Genomic DNA, 12,525 nt, shown 5'->3' with positions numbered 1-12,525 from the left:
GTAACGACGACGTGCTGAGAGAGGGGGGGCGGGAAGGAGAAGGAGAAAGAGAGATTAGTGGTGGTGTTCCGGTGAGGTGACTACTGGAGGTGAAGCAAACACTGGGGCGGTTGGTGTGTGATGGTGGTGGGTGGTGTTGGTAGTGGATGGGTGGTGGTAGGAGTGGGGTAAGAGTGGTGGAGGAAAGAGATGAAGGATAAAATATATATTTAAATGTGTGGTTGTGATTTAATTAAGGGATAAAAATGTATGGCCGAGATTAGATCTCATATCTCACATTGGTTGGGGTTCTTATTTGAGCACTTGCCTATATATATATATAGGCCAACATTCCAGAGAGGGACTCCTTATATGGAGTTACATAGTGCGCCACTATAAATCATCAATTTTATTATAAATTCTGTTATAAAATACATATAAAACGTGATTCTAATATAGAATACTATAAAATATATCTATTTTAAGTAATTTAACACTTTAAATTTGATGAAAAAAAGTATATTTTCGAAACTGATTCTACAACAGAATAATTCTGGATGATTATTATTCTGTTATAGAATCATGTTGAGATATTGCATAATTTTAGATGATATTTGGAATAAAAAAATTGTGTAACTTCGTTTTCGGTTTAATAATCAAAATTTGCAATTATATTTCAAAAAAAATATAATAGAAAATATATTATGTGTATATTTATAATGGTGTGCTACGTAACTCTATATAAGAGGGTATGCTATGGAGGGCTACCCATATATATATATTATATATAAATTTAATATTATATCTTTAACATGATAAATTTTTTATTTAAAAATTTGTAAGATTAAAGATTAGAGATGTTCCAACCATTTAGGGGTCGTTTGGTTTATAGGTATGTGGAATCAGGTATGGGGTTTGTTCATTCCAAACCCATACATGGTGTTTGGTTGGTGAAAATAAAATTTCAAACCCATACCTTAAACCCCCAAGGTATGAGTTTTTGATACCTAGGTGGGGAGGTGGGTTTGAGATGGAGGTATGAGAATCTATTCATTTTTGATTTTTTTGTCTCTATTTAAGTAATCAAATATTAATGTTTTATACAAAATTAAATCAATGATGCAAAAATATATAATAATAATAATTTTATTAATTTTTTAATTAATATAAATTAATAACTTATTTTTTACAAAAATTGTATATATCGATTCCAGCACTCAACCAAACACATGACATCAGATATGATACCTCAAACCCATACCAGCTTAACCCGATTCCTCATTCCAACCCGATATCACCCTTCGAACCAAACGACCCTGTGCGAGAAACCGGGAATAAAATGAAACATATAAAATTAGAAGCCATGAACAAAATTTAAACAAAATACAAAATAAAAATAGGGGCAACCCATACATCCAACAAAAGCCCGTCATCTAAATTTTGCTGACAACAAGGCCCATCACACTGTGGATACGGTGATTTTAAACGTCGGGGTCCTAGCCATTAAAACTTACCTTGGGGCTTAGGGTTTCCTATTTGGGCACTAATATTTGAATTCCCCGCTCTATTTTTCTCCAGTGAATCGAGATTTTTCAATCCCTGAAAGCTCGTTCGTATTACACATGGATCATGTTTCTATATGCCCCTTCTGTTTTCTACAACTCCCTATAGCTCAACTCGAAAGGTTCGAATCAAATACTTTTTTCATTATATCTAAACTTTACGTGTTTCGAATTTCAATTGATCTTTAAATATTTTAATTTTTTGTTGATGTAATTGATGCTCGCAGTCATGCTAATAGTCATTTTGAGGATGAACAAGTTGAAGCAGACCTTGAATTGGCTAAAGAGATTTCTCTTGCTTCCTCAGTTTCGCCTTTTCATTCGGTATATATATGCAATTCGCGTGTTTTATTTTGTTTAGCTTCTGCTTTCGTATCGATTTCATCACGGATGTTGATGTTTCTCGTAATTGGTTTGTTTGACTAGTTAGTCGAGATTAGGAAGCATCTAGAATGAGTTGATATATGTTTGAGCAATGAATTAATTTTGTGTTCTTGACTTTGTTGCATTTGTTATGTTATAGGCTGATACTGCCGTGGTATTTGATGAACGTTTATCATCGAGGTGTGAAATTAGTATTGATTGTAGAGGGATGAACGTTGATGAGAAATTTTTGTGCTTGCGTGATTTACAAGTGAAGGAGAGTTTTTATGAGGTTAATGATGGTTTGATTGACTTATTGCGGACAAGGTTGGAACTAGATTACGGGTACTCAACTAGTTTATTGTCAGGTTGCGTTGATCATATTCAGAGTGCTAAATCTGAGGCTGCTGGATGGGGATGTGGTTGGCGGAATATTCAAATGTTAAGCTCCCATCTGATTAAGCAGAGACGGGAAGCGAGGGAAGTTTTGTTTGGTGGATGTGGTTTCGTTCCTGATATTGCCTCGCTGCAGAGATGGCTTGAGTTATCGTGGGAGAAGGGGTTTGATACACCTGGCTCAGAGGATTTTGATAGAAAGATTTATGGGAAAAGAAGTTGGATTGGGACCACCGAGTGTGCTACACTTTTTCGTTCTTTTGGGATTCGTGCTAGAATAGTTGATTTTTGTAGCAAGGAACTGGCATCAAAGACCTCTTTTCCTCATTTGAGTCATGGAGAAGGGAGAATTGAAGTATGTACAGTGAATAATAAGTTACAGGTTAATGGACCAATGGATAAGTATATTTCAAGAGGGGATTGTAGTACATCTCTAGCAGGCTCGTCTGGGAAGTGGAAGCCTCATCTTACCAACTCTGGAAAGCTGAAGGGTCAACATTCTCTTATTGATTGGGTTTGGAGTTACTTCTCAGACAATAGATCTATTCAACTGAACAAGAATCAAGTCATTGCCAGTGAGAAACCGTAAGTGGATCTAAATCTGTACTTGCCAATTACCGTTACATTTATGATGTAATTTTCCTTATCATATTTGGTTTTGTTTTCATACTTGCGACTCTTAGTGATTAGAAATTTTTGTTCGTAGAACGGTCGGCATACTGATATGTTGGTGTATTATAAAACAGGCCCTTGTACTTCCAGCACAATGGTCATTCTAGAACCATCGTTGGGATTCAAGCCACATCTCAGCGGAAAGGGGGGCAACAATACAACCTTTTAATTTTTGACCCTGCGCATGTAAGCATTTATTCCCTTGGAGCAAGCGATTCAGTATATTGTCTATCATCATTTCTATACAAGATAACTGGATTGCTGTGCCTGTTAGTGTATATATATATACACAGTTTGCTAGCATCGGACCAGAAGATTGTGTTACATCAAATCTTCATATTCAGACAACATAATCAACTAGTTTTATAGTTTTTTGTTATGTCAATCCTACTTAGAAACTCTCTTCAGTCTTGAAGGTGTTCCAGTTGTTACTTGACACTTGTATTGGTGGGAAGTCTAAGGTTTCAGATACAATTAATATGATCAAATATTTATATTTACCCGTAGCTACAAAATATATGTAATGGCTGGCTTGACTCATCATAAATTTTAATGTATTGACAAATTTTAACTCATTGCTGTCAGCTTCATCATTGCATAATCTTGCTCAGGTTATTGATTGTATAAACTTGCCTTATAGATAACTCAAGATCTGGAGAGGTCTCTCAAAGACAGAGGTTGGCAAGCGCTGATAAAAAGAGGAGTTCACACACTACAGAAGCCCCACTATCAGGTTAAATAGTTGCTTAAGTTTCTCCGCCAAGTTTTTTGTTTAATATATTTGATAACTTGATTGACCCGGCTTTTGTTATAGATATGCTATATTGATCCTGGAATAGCTGGTGCAGAGGAGATGGAGGGTCTTAAGACCTTAACTAGTGTTCGTTTCGAGTATTGAGTTTTAGACTCTTGAATTTGATTCCGTCAATATAAAACTTAAAACGTGTAGAAGATGCCACCATTTCTGCCTTCTATTGCCATTGTAATATGCAGGACTTGAAATAGGCCTATTGGCAGAGAAATCAATTCTGGAACCGTAAGCCTGCAACGTACAACGAATAGCTATGTATCTTTGGGTGATATCTGTATATAGTTCTCCCAGTTCCAAATGTATCAAGAAAAAGGGGTGTGATTTAAAAAAAAAAAAATTCGGTGTGTCACTGTCGGTATGTCTCTGTGTTTCATTTCTATGAGATTTAAAGCTGTGGAGACTTGTTACGATTGCTGCTTTGTTCAATAAATGGGGACAGCTTTGCGTCTGGAATTTTTGTAAAATTGGACATTAAGATATTTTGTAAAATTTGTTGAACCCAAAAATGCTTTGAGAGTGATTGTATTGATTGTTTATTCTTAAAAATAGCGAGTGTATAATTATTATTTTAATTATCATTAATATATTGGTCGGTCTCAGTATGTGGCCCAAATATAACCAACCATTTCATGTTTGCTACATTTTTCATCGAGGAAAGTTGACTGTTAGAGTGCATAATTTTTTACATATTACCCATATATTTTATATGACGACACCAATACTTTTCACTAAGGGTGGGGTTTAAAGGGTTGCAGATTCTCGCATTATTTAAAGAGGGAAGTGTACTTTGTGTACTCCTACTTGAGTTTACTCAAGACACCATTTGTAATAATGTAGTTCAAAATTGAGCATCAATCATTGTATTTCCTTACACTTTGTTGTATTTCGTTAATTTGAGTTATTTGAGTTAACTTCGTTAGTATTTTAAGGAGTAATGTGCACTTCGTGTGCTTGCACTTTACTCAAAAACATCACTTGCAATATTCTAGTTGAAAATTTATAGTAAAGTGTGAGTACACAAAATGCACTTTAAGTAAAGTGCGATTATACAAAGTGCACTATACTGTCTAAATTATTAACGGATTTGACCCAAATTAACGGAATGCAACAAAATGTAATGAAACACAAAAATTGATATTGCAAGTGCTTGAGTTTGAATTACAGTATTACAAGTAGTGTCTTGAGTGAAGTGCGAGTACAAATAGTGCACTGTACTCTTATTTAAATCACTGGACCTAAAGGTAAAACTTGGGTATAGTGAAAAGAAAAAAACATAAAGCTTGGTACAAAATGTGAGGCAGCAGTATAGAACTAGATTTCGGATCAAATCTGACCACTTGTATCACAATAAAAACGACCTGAACATATAGAGGTGAGAATGCTGACAGCCTGACACTAACAAAATCAAGAAAACAAATAATACATCTTTTATACTAGTTTAGACTCGAGATGAGTCTCTCCCAACTACAGGGTCCTGTAACTTTAATTTAATCCTTGCTCTTTCCTTTCTTCATTTTTGCTTTGAATCGAGATTTCGTCAAGAGAGTTTGCACAGTATTAACAAAATTTCCAGCTGCCATAACTATTAGAAGGATCCCACAGGTAATTACCTGCAAAAGTATGATGCAGACCAGTAAGAATCAACTTCATCACGAACAATAAAGCTGAAATTATGGGATTATCCATTTTTTAGGATTCTACTCTAATGTTTAAAGCCTTCAAATTTCTCACCTGCCACTCAGAAACAACTCCAACTAGTGCAGTTTGAAGCAACAGTACTCCAACATATGCTTCAAATCCCTAAGATTGAAGAAGACACTCCATGATGCTTAATCAGCCTCGTTGAGAAATTAAATCAAATGCATGTGGTAGGAAAAAAAATATTGAACTACATAACCTGTCAACCGGTAATAGAACATTTACATATATTACTTGCAAATATACACCAGTGCATTTTGAATCACCTGTAATATGAATAGAATAGGGCACAACAACCACAATTGACCATCTACTCCGGAAGTTTCTCCCCACACAACATCCATTCTCTGAGCCTGCAATAAAAAGGTATCATGTATGTTTCCCATGTTAAACGAGAGTAATATTTTATACTTTTAACAATGATAATGAATCAGTTAGATTGTACATCATCACAGTTAAAGTTACTGATAAGTTTTGATAATAAATAAAGGCAGATGAATATATGGGATGAAGGGGTATGTTGGCAAAGAATATGGAAGACTGCAGGTACAAAAGATCTTCACAGACTACATAGCCAAGAACATCGTGTGAAAACTATACCTTGCCTAATGCAATACGAGTATAGAGTCTCTGCCTTTGATATCTATTTTGCAGAAGCATTGCAACTCCTTGCATGATTGCCCAATACAGGAATAATTGTACACCTTTCTGTGATATGTATTGTTCGTCAGTAATTAAGAACACAGTTGCAATGATCGATATGACCAAAAATACTACTTTTACCTGCTTTTGTGAGCAGTCTGGTTGCTTTTCTATCTCCCAGGTCATACTGATAAGTGCCATAGCCATTGCACAATAGTGATGATATATCCACCTGATAATGCCAAATTAAGATGTAATATAAAATATTCTTACCATCTTTATATACTTAATGCTTTCGAAGTGGTGTTCTGAAAAATCAAAGTCTGCAATACAAGATGCGATAAAACAAAATAATGTTTACCTGACTGTAAGAGAACATCATTTCAGATATGATGGAGGAATGTGATATGTTCTCGAGTGATTTCAAAGTATGAAATAAATGTTTTTATATTAATATATATTAACATGTTATTGGGTATCTTATAAATTTTAACGTCACACAGGATTTTCTGTTTTATAATATTTTAATGTTACAATATCCGCTGATCACACCAAAAGGGCCCGCTACAATTAACTAAATATATTTTTGTATAAGCAGATACTAATAGCTAGCAGGTGAGGAATAATGCAAACCTGTATGGGCAAAAACTTTTTAAAATACAAACAGTAATAATGATAAGGGACATGCTATCCCCTTGAAGAATATCTACAACAATTACCATGGACGAATATCACTTCCATTGACTCTTAGAATGTTCTCCCGCAAAGCTAAACCAGTGTATAGAAAAAGCAACCAAGCCTGCCAAGGCATTTCAGTTTGTTTCAGTCTGATGAAGTAATTAAAATACAGATATTTAAAGTCTAAGCCCATATTACCTGGTAAAGTTGGACTGGCAATGCAGGTAAACATCCATCCCAAGTCCACGACCTTAACCCAAGTAGCAATAGGGGAAACACAAGAAACAGCAGTGCAGTTCTATCCTGTCAAAGATAGGCACTAAAAGCAGTCAATTTCAAAAGCGTGCCTTGAGGAGACTATGTACTAAATGAAAATATCCAAATCATTATCACATTCATGTGCAAAAAACTTCTTTTAAGACCTGATATAAAAATGCTGTTTTTAGTATAAGCGTCTTTGACTTCAAGCTTTGATGTTCAGTAATGTAGAAGATGCAGAGCCGCAAACACATACAAAGCACAAGAGTTGATATACGTGAAATGCGGTTAAGGACATAATAAAATTAGTGATTATTATTTTCAATAGATCCATATCATTTACACACTTTCTAAAACAAATTTGTTACTCATTCAAGAAAAACAATATAATAGTATGGGTCATAGTCTCAAGACACAGTAGAAGTAATGACTAATGGATCATAGTTCAACAAATCAAATGCTTCAAAATCAATTGACTAGATCTCAAGGTCCTCGTAGAGATCCTAATATGATGAAGTGTCTTCAACTTCGGAAGCAATAAACACACCGTCCTAAAGAAGGTTCAAGTACAAAAGATTTGATCTTGAACATTAGTTTACAGACAATACCATATTTTAATCAACTCGGTGGTATATTCTTACTGGCCAAACTGCCAAAGTCCAAAGAGGTAATCGTATCTGAGTTTCTATCATGCATCAAAACTTAATTAGAATGTAAAGGTGCTCTGATCCTTTTAATTAAGGATAACAATCGCTCTCCCTCCATAATTTATAATTATAATTGAGAATTTGCATTGCATAGTCATTAGTTGCTTAGTTATAGCAAAAGACAATTGGTTAGGGAGAAGGTTGGCAGAAAATGAGTTGTGGTGGAACAACATAGGGAAAAAGATGAAATTTGGATGGATGTAGTTAAACTAACATAAAACTAGTGGGTTGTTAAGCAACAGGTTTGGAGCGGTGAGATTCAAGATCATATTAATTTGGCATGACAAGATTAATTAGTTCAAACAAATAATCGTACAAATAGAAGAAATCAAATGCATCTGTCACCTAATGAAACATGGATTGGGATAAAGTGGTGAGTAAATAATGAGGAAACATATAATAAGTCAATATGATATGAATGGACAATTGGGGAAGAGCATACTCTAAAGCTATTGTATTCCTCTTTAACTTTCAACTGGACATCTTTACGAGTGGCACGAACATTGAGTGGACCAATAAACATCCTCAAGAAACGTCCTGCCATCAAACAAGCAAGTAACAGTTAGAGTGTCAATTGAATCAACATGAAAAAAAATGCAGAGAGGGGGAGTTAAGAGCACCATGAGATTTGGTGGGAAGAAAAGCAGCAGCATCTCCTTGAGTCAACAAGTATCTGGCTCTGCCTAGCTCCTCCTCCAACTAAATGAAGATATACAATCACAAATTCAGATACAAACACAAGGACATAAGAGAGGGAGAGGGAGAGGGAGAGAGAGGGGGGAGGGAAAGATAAAACACAATAGCAATAGAGAGAGAAAAGCAGAGAGAGAGAGAGAGAGAGAGAGAGAGGAAGACAATAGCAAAAGCGAGAGAGAGAGAGGGAGAGAACACAATAGGGGGAGAGAGAGGGGGGGGGGGGAGAGGGAGAGGGAGAGGGAGAGGGGGGGGAGAGAGAGAGAGAGAGAGAGGTACCTTAAGGGCGTGTTGGGGGTGAAGGTTTCCTTTTTTGAGGGAGGAGGAAATAGAAGAACGGAGATTAGAAATGGAAGTGTGGAGAGAAAGGGCGCGCTGACGAAGAGAGGCTTCTTCGTTACAAGAGCGAGAGATCAAGGAGGCGGCTGAATCCTGGAGCTCTTTGGACAGCTCCGTCATTCTACAAACCTCTTCATCCATGTCTAATTACGTTGTTGTATCACCAACCCTGGCCTCCCTAGTCCCTACATATACTGCTACTACACCACTCCTCCCCAAACCTTAAAAACTCAACAATCATTAATGTGTTTACGGGGAATTGCGAGCCTCGGGAACTGTAAACTGTAGACTGCTTTGCTATGACTACGTGCCACTGCTGTGTATATTTACACTACATTTATTGGGCTTGCTCTTACGGGTGACAATTTCGGGTAACGGATCGTGTTTGTGTCAGCAATCGGATCAATTTCGGATCAAGCTAAAATCACTTAAAATTGAGTAAAATTAAAAATTGAAGTTATTACAAATGAAATTCTAATTTCGAGTCCATTTCGGGTCCGTCGGGTGATTTTCGGGTCACTTTCGGGTTTCTGTCTCAGTAAATCGGATTTCGAGTTGGGTCGAGTTCATGTCGGGTTTCGGATCGTGTCCGATGTTGCCACCCCTACTTGCTCTTGGAATGTTGTCTCACCAATATGCCACCCGCCCCCTTTCGGATCCCCTTTGCCTTCGACTAACAATCAACATCGTAAACATCGCAACTCAATAATTAAGTGCTCGCTCCGTCTCGGCTATTTATATACAAATGATTTGGACACAGAAACCAATAAATTGTATGAGAAATGAGTAAAGTTAGATGAAAAATGAGTATAGTGTTGGGACCCATTTATATTTAATAATACTCCCTCCGCCCCCTTTTACTTGTCCCTTTTGAAAAAACAACGCATTTTAAGAAAATGTTAGTTGGATATCCTGTTTTCATACATATCCCTAATAAATATAATGAATTAGATAGAATTGTGTATATATATATATATATATGCTAGTCAAACATTGGAAGTTGTTACTTTTTGAAAAAACATACAAAAAGTTGCTTTGAAAAGAGAAGTGGACAAGTAATTTGGGACAATTTTTTTTTCTTCAAAGTGGACATGTAAAAAGGGACGGAGGGAGTAGATTAGAGATAGTGAAGAAAAGTAGTGAGTGTAGTAGTGTTTATATTATTATAGAATGGAAATAGTGGAAGAAAGTAGTTGGTGTAATGATATTTATATTATAAAAATTTACTCCCTCCGTCCCCTCCAATTCTTATCGTTTAGAATGGAGTGTTTGGCACGCATTTTAAGACTCATATAAAGTATTGTTCCATAGCGTATTTCTAAAATTTTCTTTTTCTGAATAAAAATCTAATGTTTAAATTTTTATTCGTAAAAAGGAAATTATAAAAATAAATTATAGAACTATATTTTATATGATTCTTAAAATGCGTGCCGAGCCCTCCATTCCAAATGATAAGAATAGGAGGGGACGGAGGGAGTAATACTTTTGGAATTTATACAATTGGTGGGACGTCCCAAAAAAGAAACTGTATACTCCCTACGTTTCAAATTAGATGTCCACTTTAAAAAAATCACACAGTTTAAGAAAAGTGGTTGTTTACAAATTAATTGCATTAAATGAGCATAATATGTGGTGTGAGATTGATCTAGGAAATATAAATAAGAGATATGTGGAGGAGAATTGACTTAGGAAATATGATTTTGCATTGAAAGTTGAAGTGGACAAGTAATTTGAAACAAATAAATTCCTTGAAAGTGGACATGTAAATTGAAACGGAGGGAGTACAATTCATTAGGACGGAGAGAGTATAAAACTAGTTTGTGTTTATAACTCGTCCCAAGCACGGGATTATATAATTTTTTTCAAAGTTTAACATGTACTCACTAGATTATAACCGTGAATAGCATCGGTGATTTATAATATTTGTAATTTTATCGTCTATATTTTAAATTTAATTGAAATACAAACCGATCATAGTGGCCAAATTTTAAATATTTTGACTTAATTGATAATAAAAAAATTTATTAGAACATGTTATATAAAAAGGAGACCCTTAGAATAATACCGACCAATAAAATTATTAATATTTCAGTTTTAATAACAATAATAATATAGTATAAATAAATAGTACAGATATGTGACATTACTTTTAAAGTGATAACTTGAAGTGATTAAGAATAATATTGATGTATTTAGTTGAAATATATCATTAACTCTAAATTAATAATGATACTCCCACCATCCCCTAAATTGTATACTTCGGGGGAGCGGCACATACTTTAATGTTTTTTGTAAAGTATAAGTTACCCTATTTTATAGAAGCATTAAAGTGCGTGTCAAATAGTGAACTTAAAGAATTAAATGGAACGGAGGGAGTATATAATAATATTATTATTTTATATGTATGTTGCATGTGTTATTTTTAGAAAATCGGTTTCTTAGTTAGGAATCTGAAATAAATAATGTGTTTTAGTTAAAAGGGTAATTGCTATGTTGTCTGGTGTTATTTTTAAAAAATTGATTTTAAAATATTCTCATAATACATATTATGATATGAATTTATTTTAAAAAGGTACGTATTATTTTAATAAAATCATTATGTTGTTTTTTTATTCTAAATAGATGGAAAAAAATTCAACACCAACATATATTAATTGGTTGAGAGGGTATTCAATCTTTAGTACAACTTAATTTTTTAATTCATAATTATTTTAGACGTCTAATAAATATTATTAAGAGTAACGCTAATTGAAGTTATTGTGAATTTAATATTGATAGATATTTATCAAATTAATACACAACTATAACAAAGATTTTAAGTTAATGAATTTAGAATTAATTTTTTTTAATTTTTTTTTGACAAAGTCTTGTAAGCCCCTATGACTATAATCAGACAATTTATAGTAATTTTATTCTCGTTGGAGTTTGCGTTTGTCATGATAGTGCTACCACCACCTTTTCGTCTTTATAATAATATTGTGAAGAGTAGGGCAGCGTTAAATTAAATTTTATAACATGTGCTCCTTATTTATTTGAATTATGAAATAGTAAAGAAATGTAATTCTGGTAAGGAGATAATCATTACATTACAAAATCATTATCAATATGAAAGTTTTTGCATAGTAATATAATAATCATTATTTAATAAAAAAATATATGATGATAATTGAATTAGAGTTGCTTCGTATTAAATTATTTGATTTTCTAAAAATTAAAACAAATAATTTTGTTGACAATGTAATTCTGTTAGTGGTATAATCATCACATAACAAAAGCTCATATGAAAGTGTATTTATATAGTGTATTATTAATTATTATTATTATTATTGAAAGAATATATATGATGATAATCAAAATTTGATATTTTGCTATCAATATGGAATCTCCAACCCAAACTCTGTAGACTTGCCTCGCTCCCAAGTAAAAGGATGCCGGCACTGTCCAATCTCGTCGGGTAAATGGTAAATGATGGGCTCCAATCAATTCTCTGTCACGAAGTCCAGCTTTCTCTATAGTGTCACTAAATCCATCTAGTAACCATTAAGGGTATAGAGCTCCTCCTCTTTTGTCGGACTGTGAAGTAATATTGTTCATATCATTGATGACACACCATAGTAAGTTTGAGTCACGAGACAAATTTCTCAAAAGCTCCCATGTTCTTTTCCAGTTGAAGTCTGTTTAATAGTTACAAGAAAATGGGTACGCTGCCATGTATCCCAAACCAGTT

General features: G+C 34.3%; 2 protein-coding genes across 3 annotated transcripts; one reads left to right on the top strand and one right to left on the bottom strand.

Annotated features, from left to right (window-relative positions):
• Positions 1-1,459: 1,459 nt before the first annotated feature.
• Positions 1,460-4,060, top strand: LOC108211873 (uncharacterized). Its single transcript, XM_017383581.2, has 6 exons — positions 1,460-1,663; positions 1,769-1,865; positions 2,065-2,885; positions 3,047-3,158; positions 3,613-3,705; positions 3,787-4,060. The coding sequence occupies exons 1-6, from the start codon at positions 1,602-1,604 to the stop codon at positions 3,868-3,870; spliced, it is 1,269 nt and encodes a 422-aa protein (XP_017239070.1). The 5' UTR covers positions 1,460-1,601; the 3' UTR covers positions 3,871-4,060.
• An 838-nt stretch (positions 4,061-4,898) lies between these two features.
• LOC108210723 (uncharacterized) lies at positions 4,899-9,113 on the bottom strand. 2 transcript variants are annotated; one of them, XM_017382112.2, is made up of 10 exons: positions 8,739-9,113; positions 8,387-8,465; positions 8,209-8,303; positions 7,000-7,104; positions 6,843-6,922; positions 6,265-6,355; positions 6,082-6,189; positions 5,748-5,834; positions 5,515-5,583; positions 4,899-5,393 (listed from the first exon to the last, which is right to left on the bottom strand). In XM_017382112.2, the coding sequence occupies exons 1-10, from the start codon at positions 8,937-8,939 to the stop codon at positions 5,271-5,273; spliced, it is 1,038 nt and encodes a 345-aa protein (XP_017237601.1). In that variant the 5' UTR covers positions 8,940-9,113; the 3' UTR covers positions 4,899-5,270. The 2 variants fall into 2 exon arrangements, 1 of the variants encoding a protein (XP_017237601.1); XR_010289701.1 differs by having other exon boundaries at positions 5,297-5,393; positions 5,515-5,611; positions 8,739-9,082.
• Between the last annotated feature and the right edge of the window lie 3,412 nt (positions 9,114-12,525).

Source organism: Daucus carota, chromosome 3 (assembly GCF_001625215.2).
Source record: "Daucus carota subsp. sativus chromosome 3, DH1 v3.0, whole genome shotgun sequence".
NCBI lineage: Eukaryota > Viridiplantae > Streptophyta > Magnoliopsida > Apiales > Apiaceae > Daucus > Daucus carota.
The sequence above is the reverse complement of the archived record's forward strand: the minus strand, read 5'-3'. Positions and strand labels throughout refer to the sequence as shown.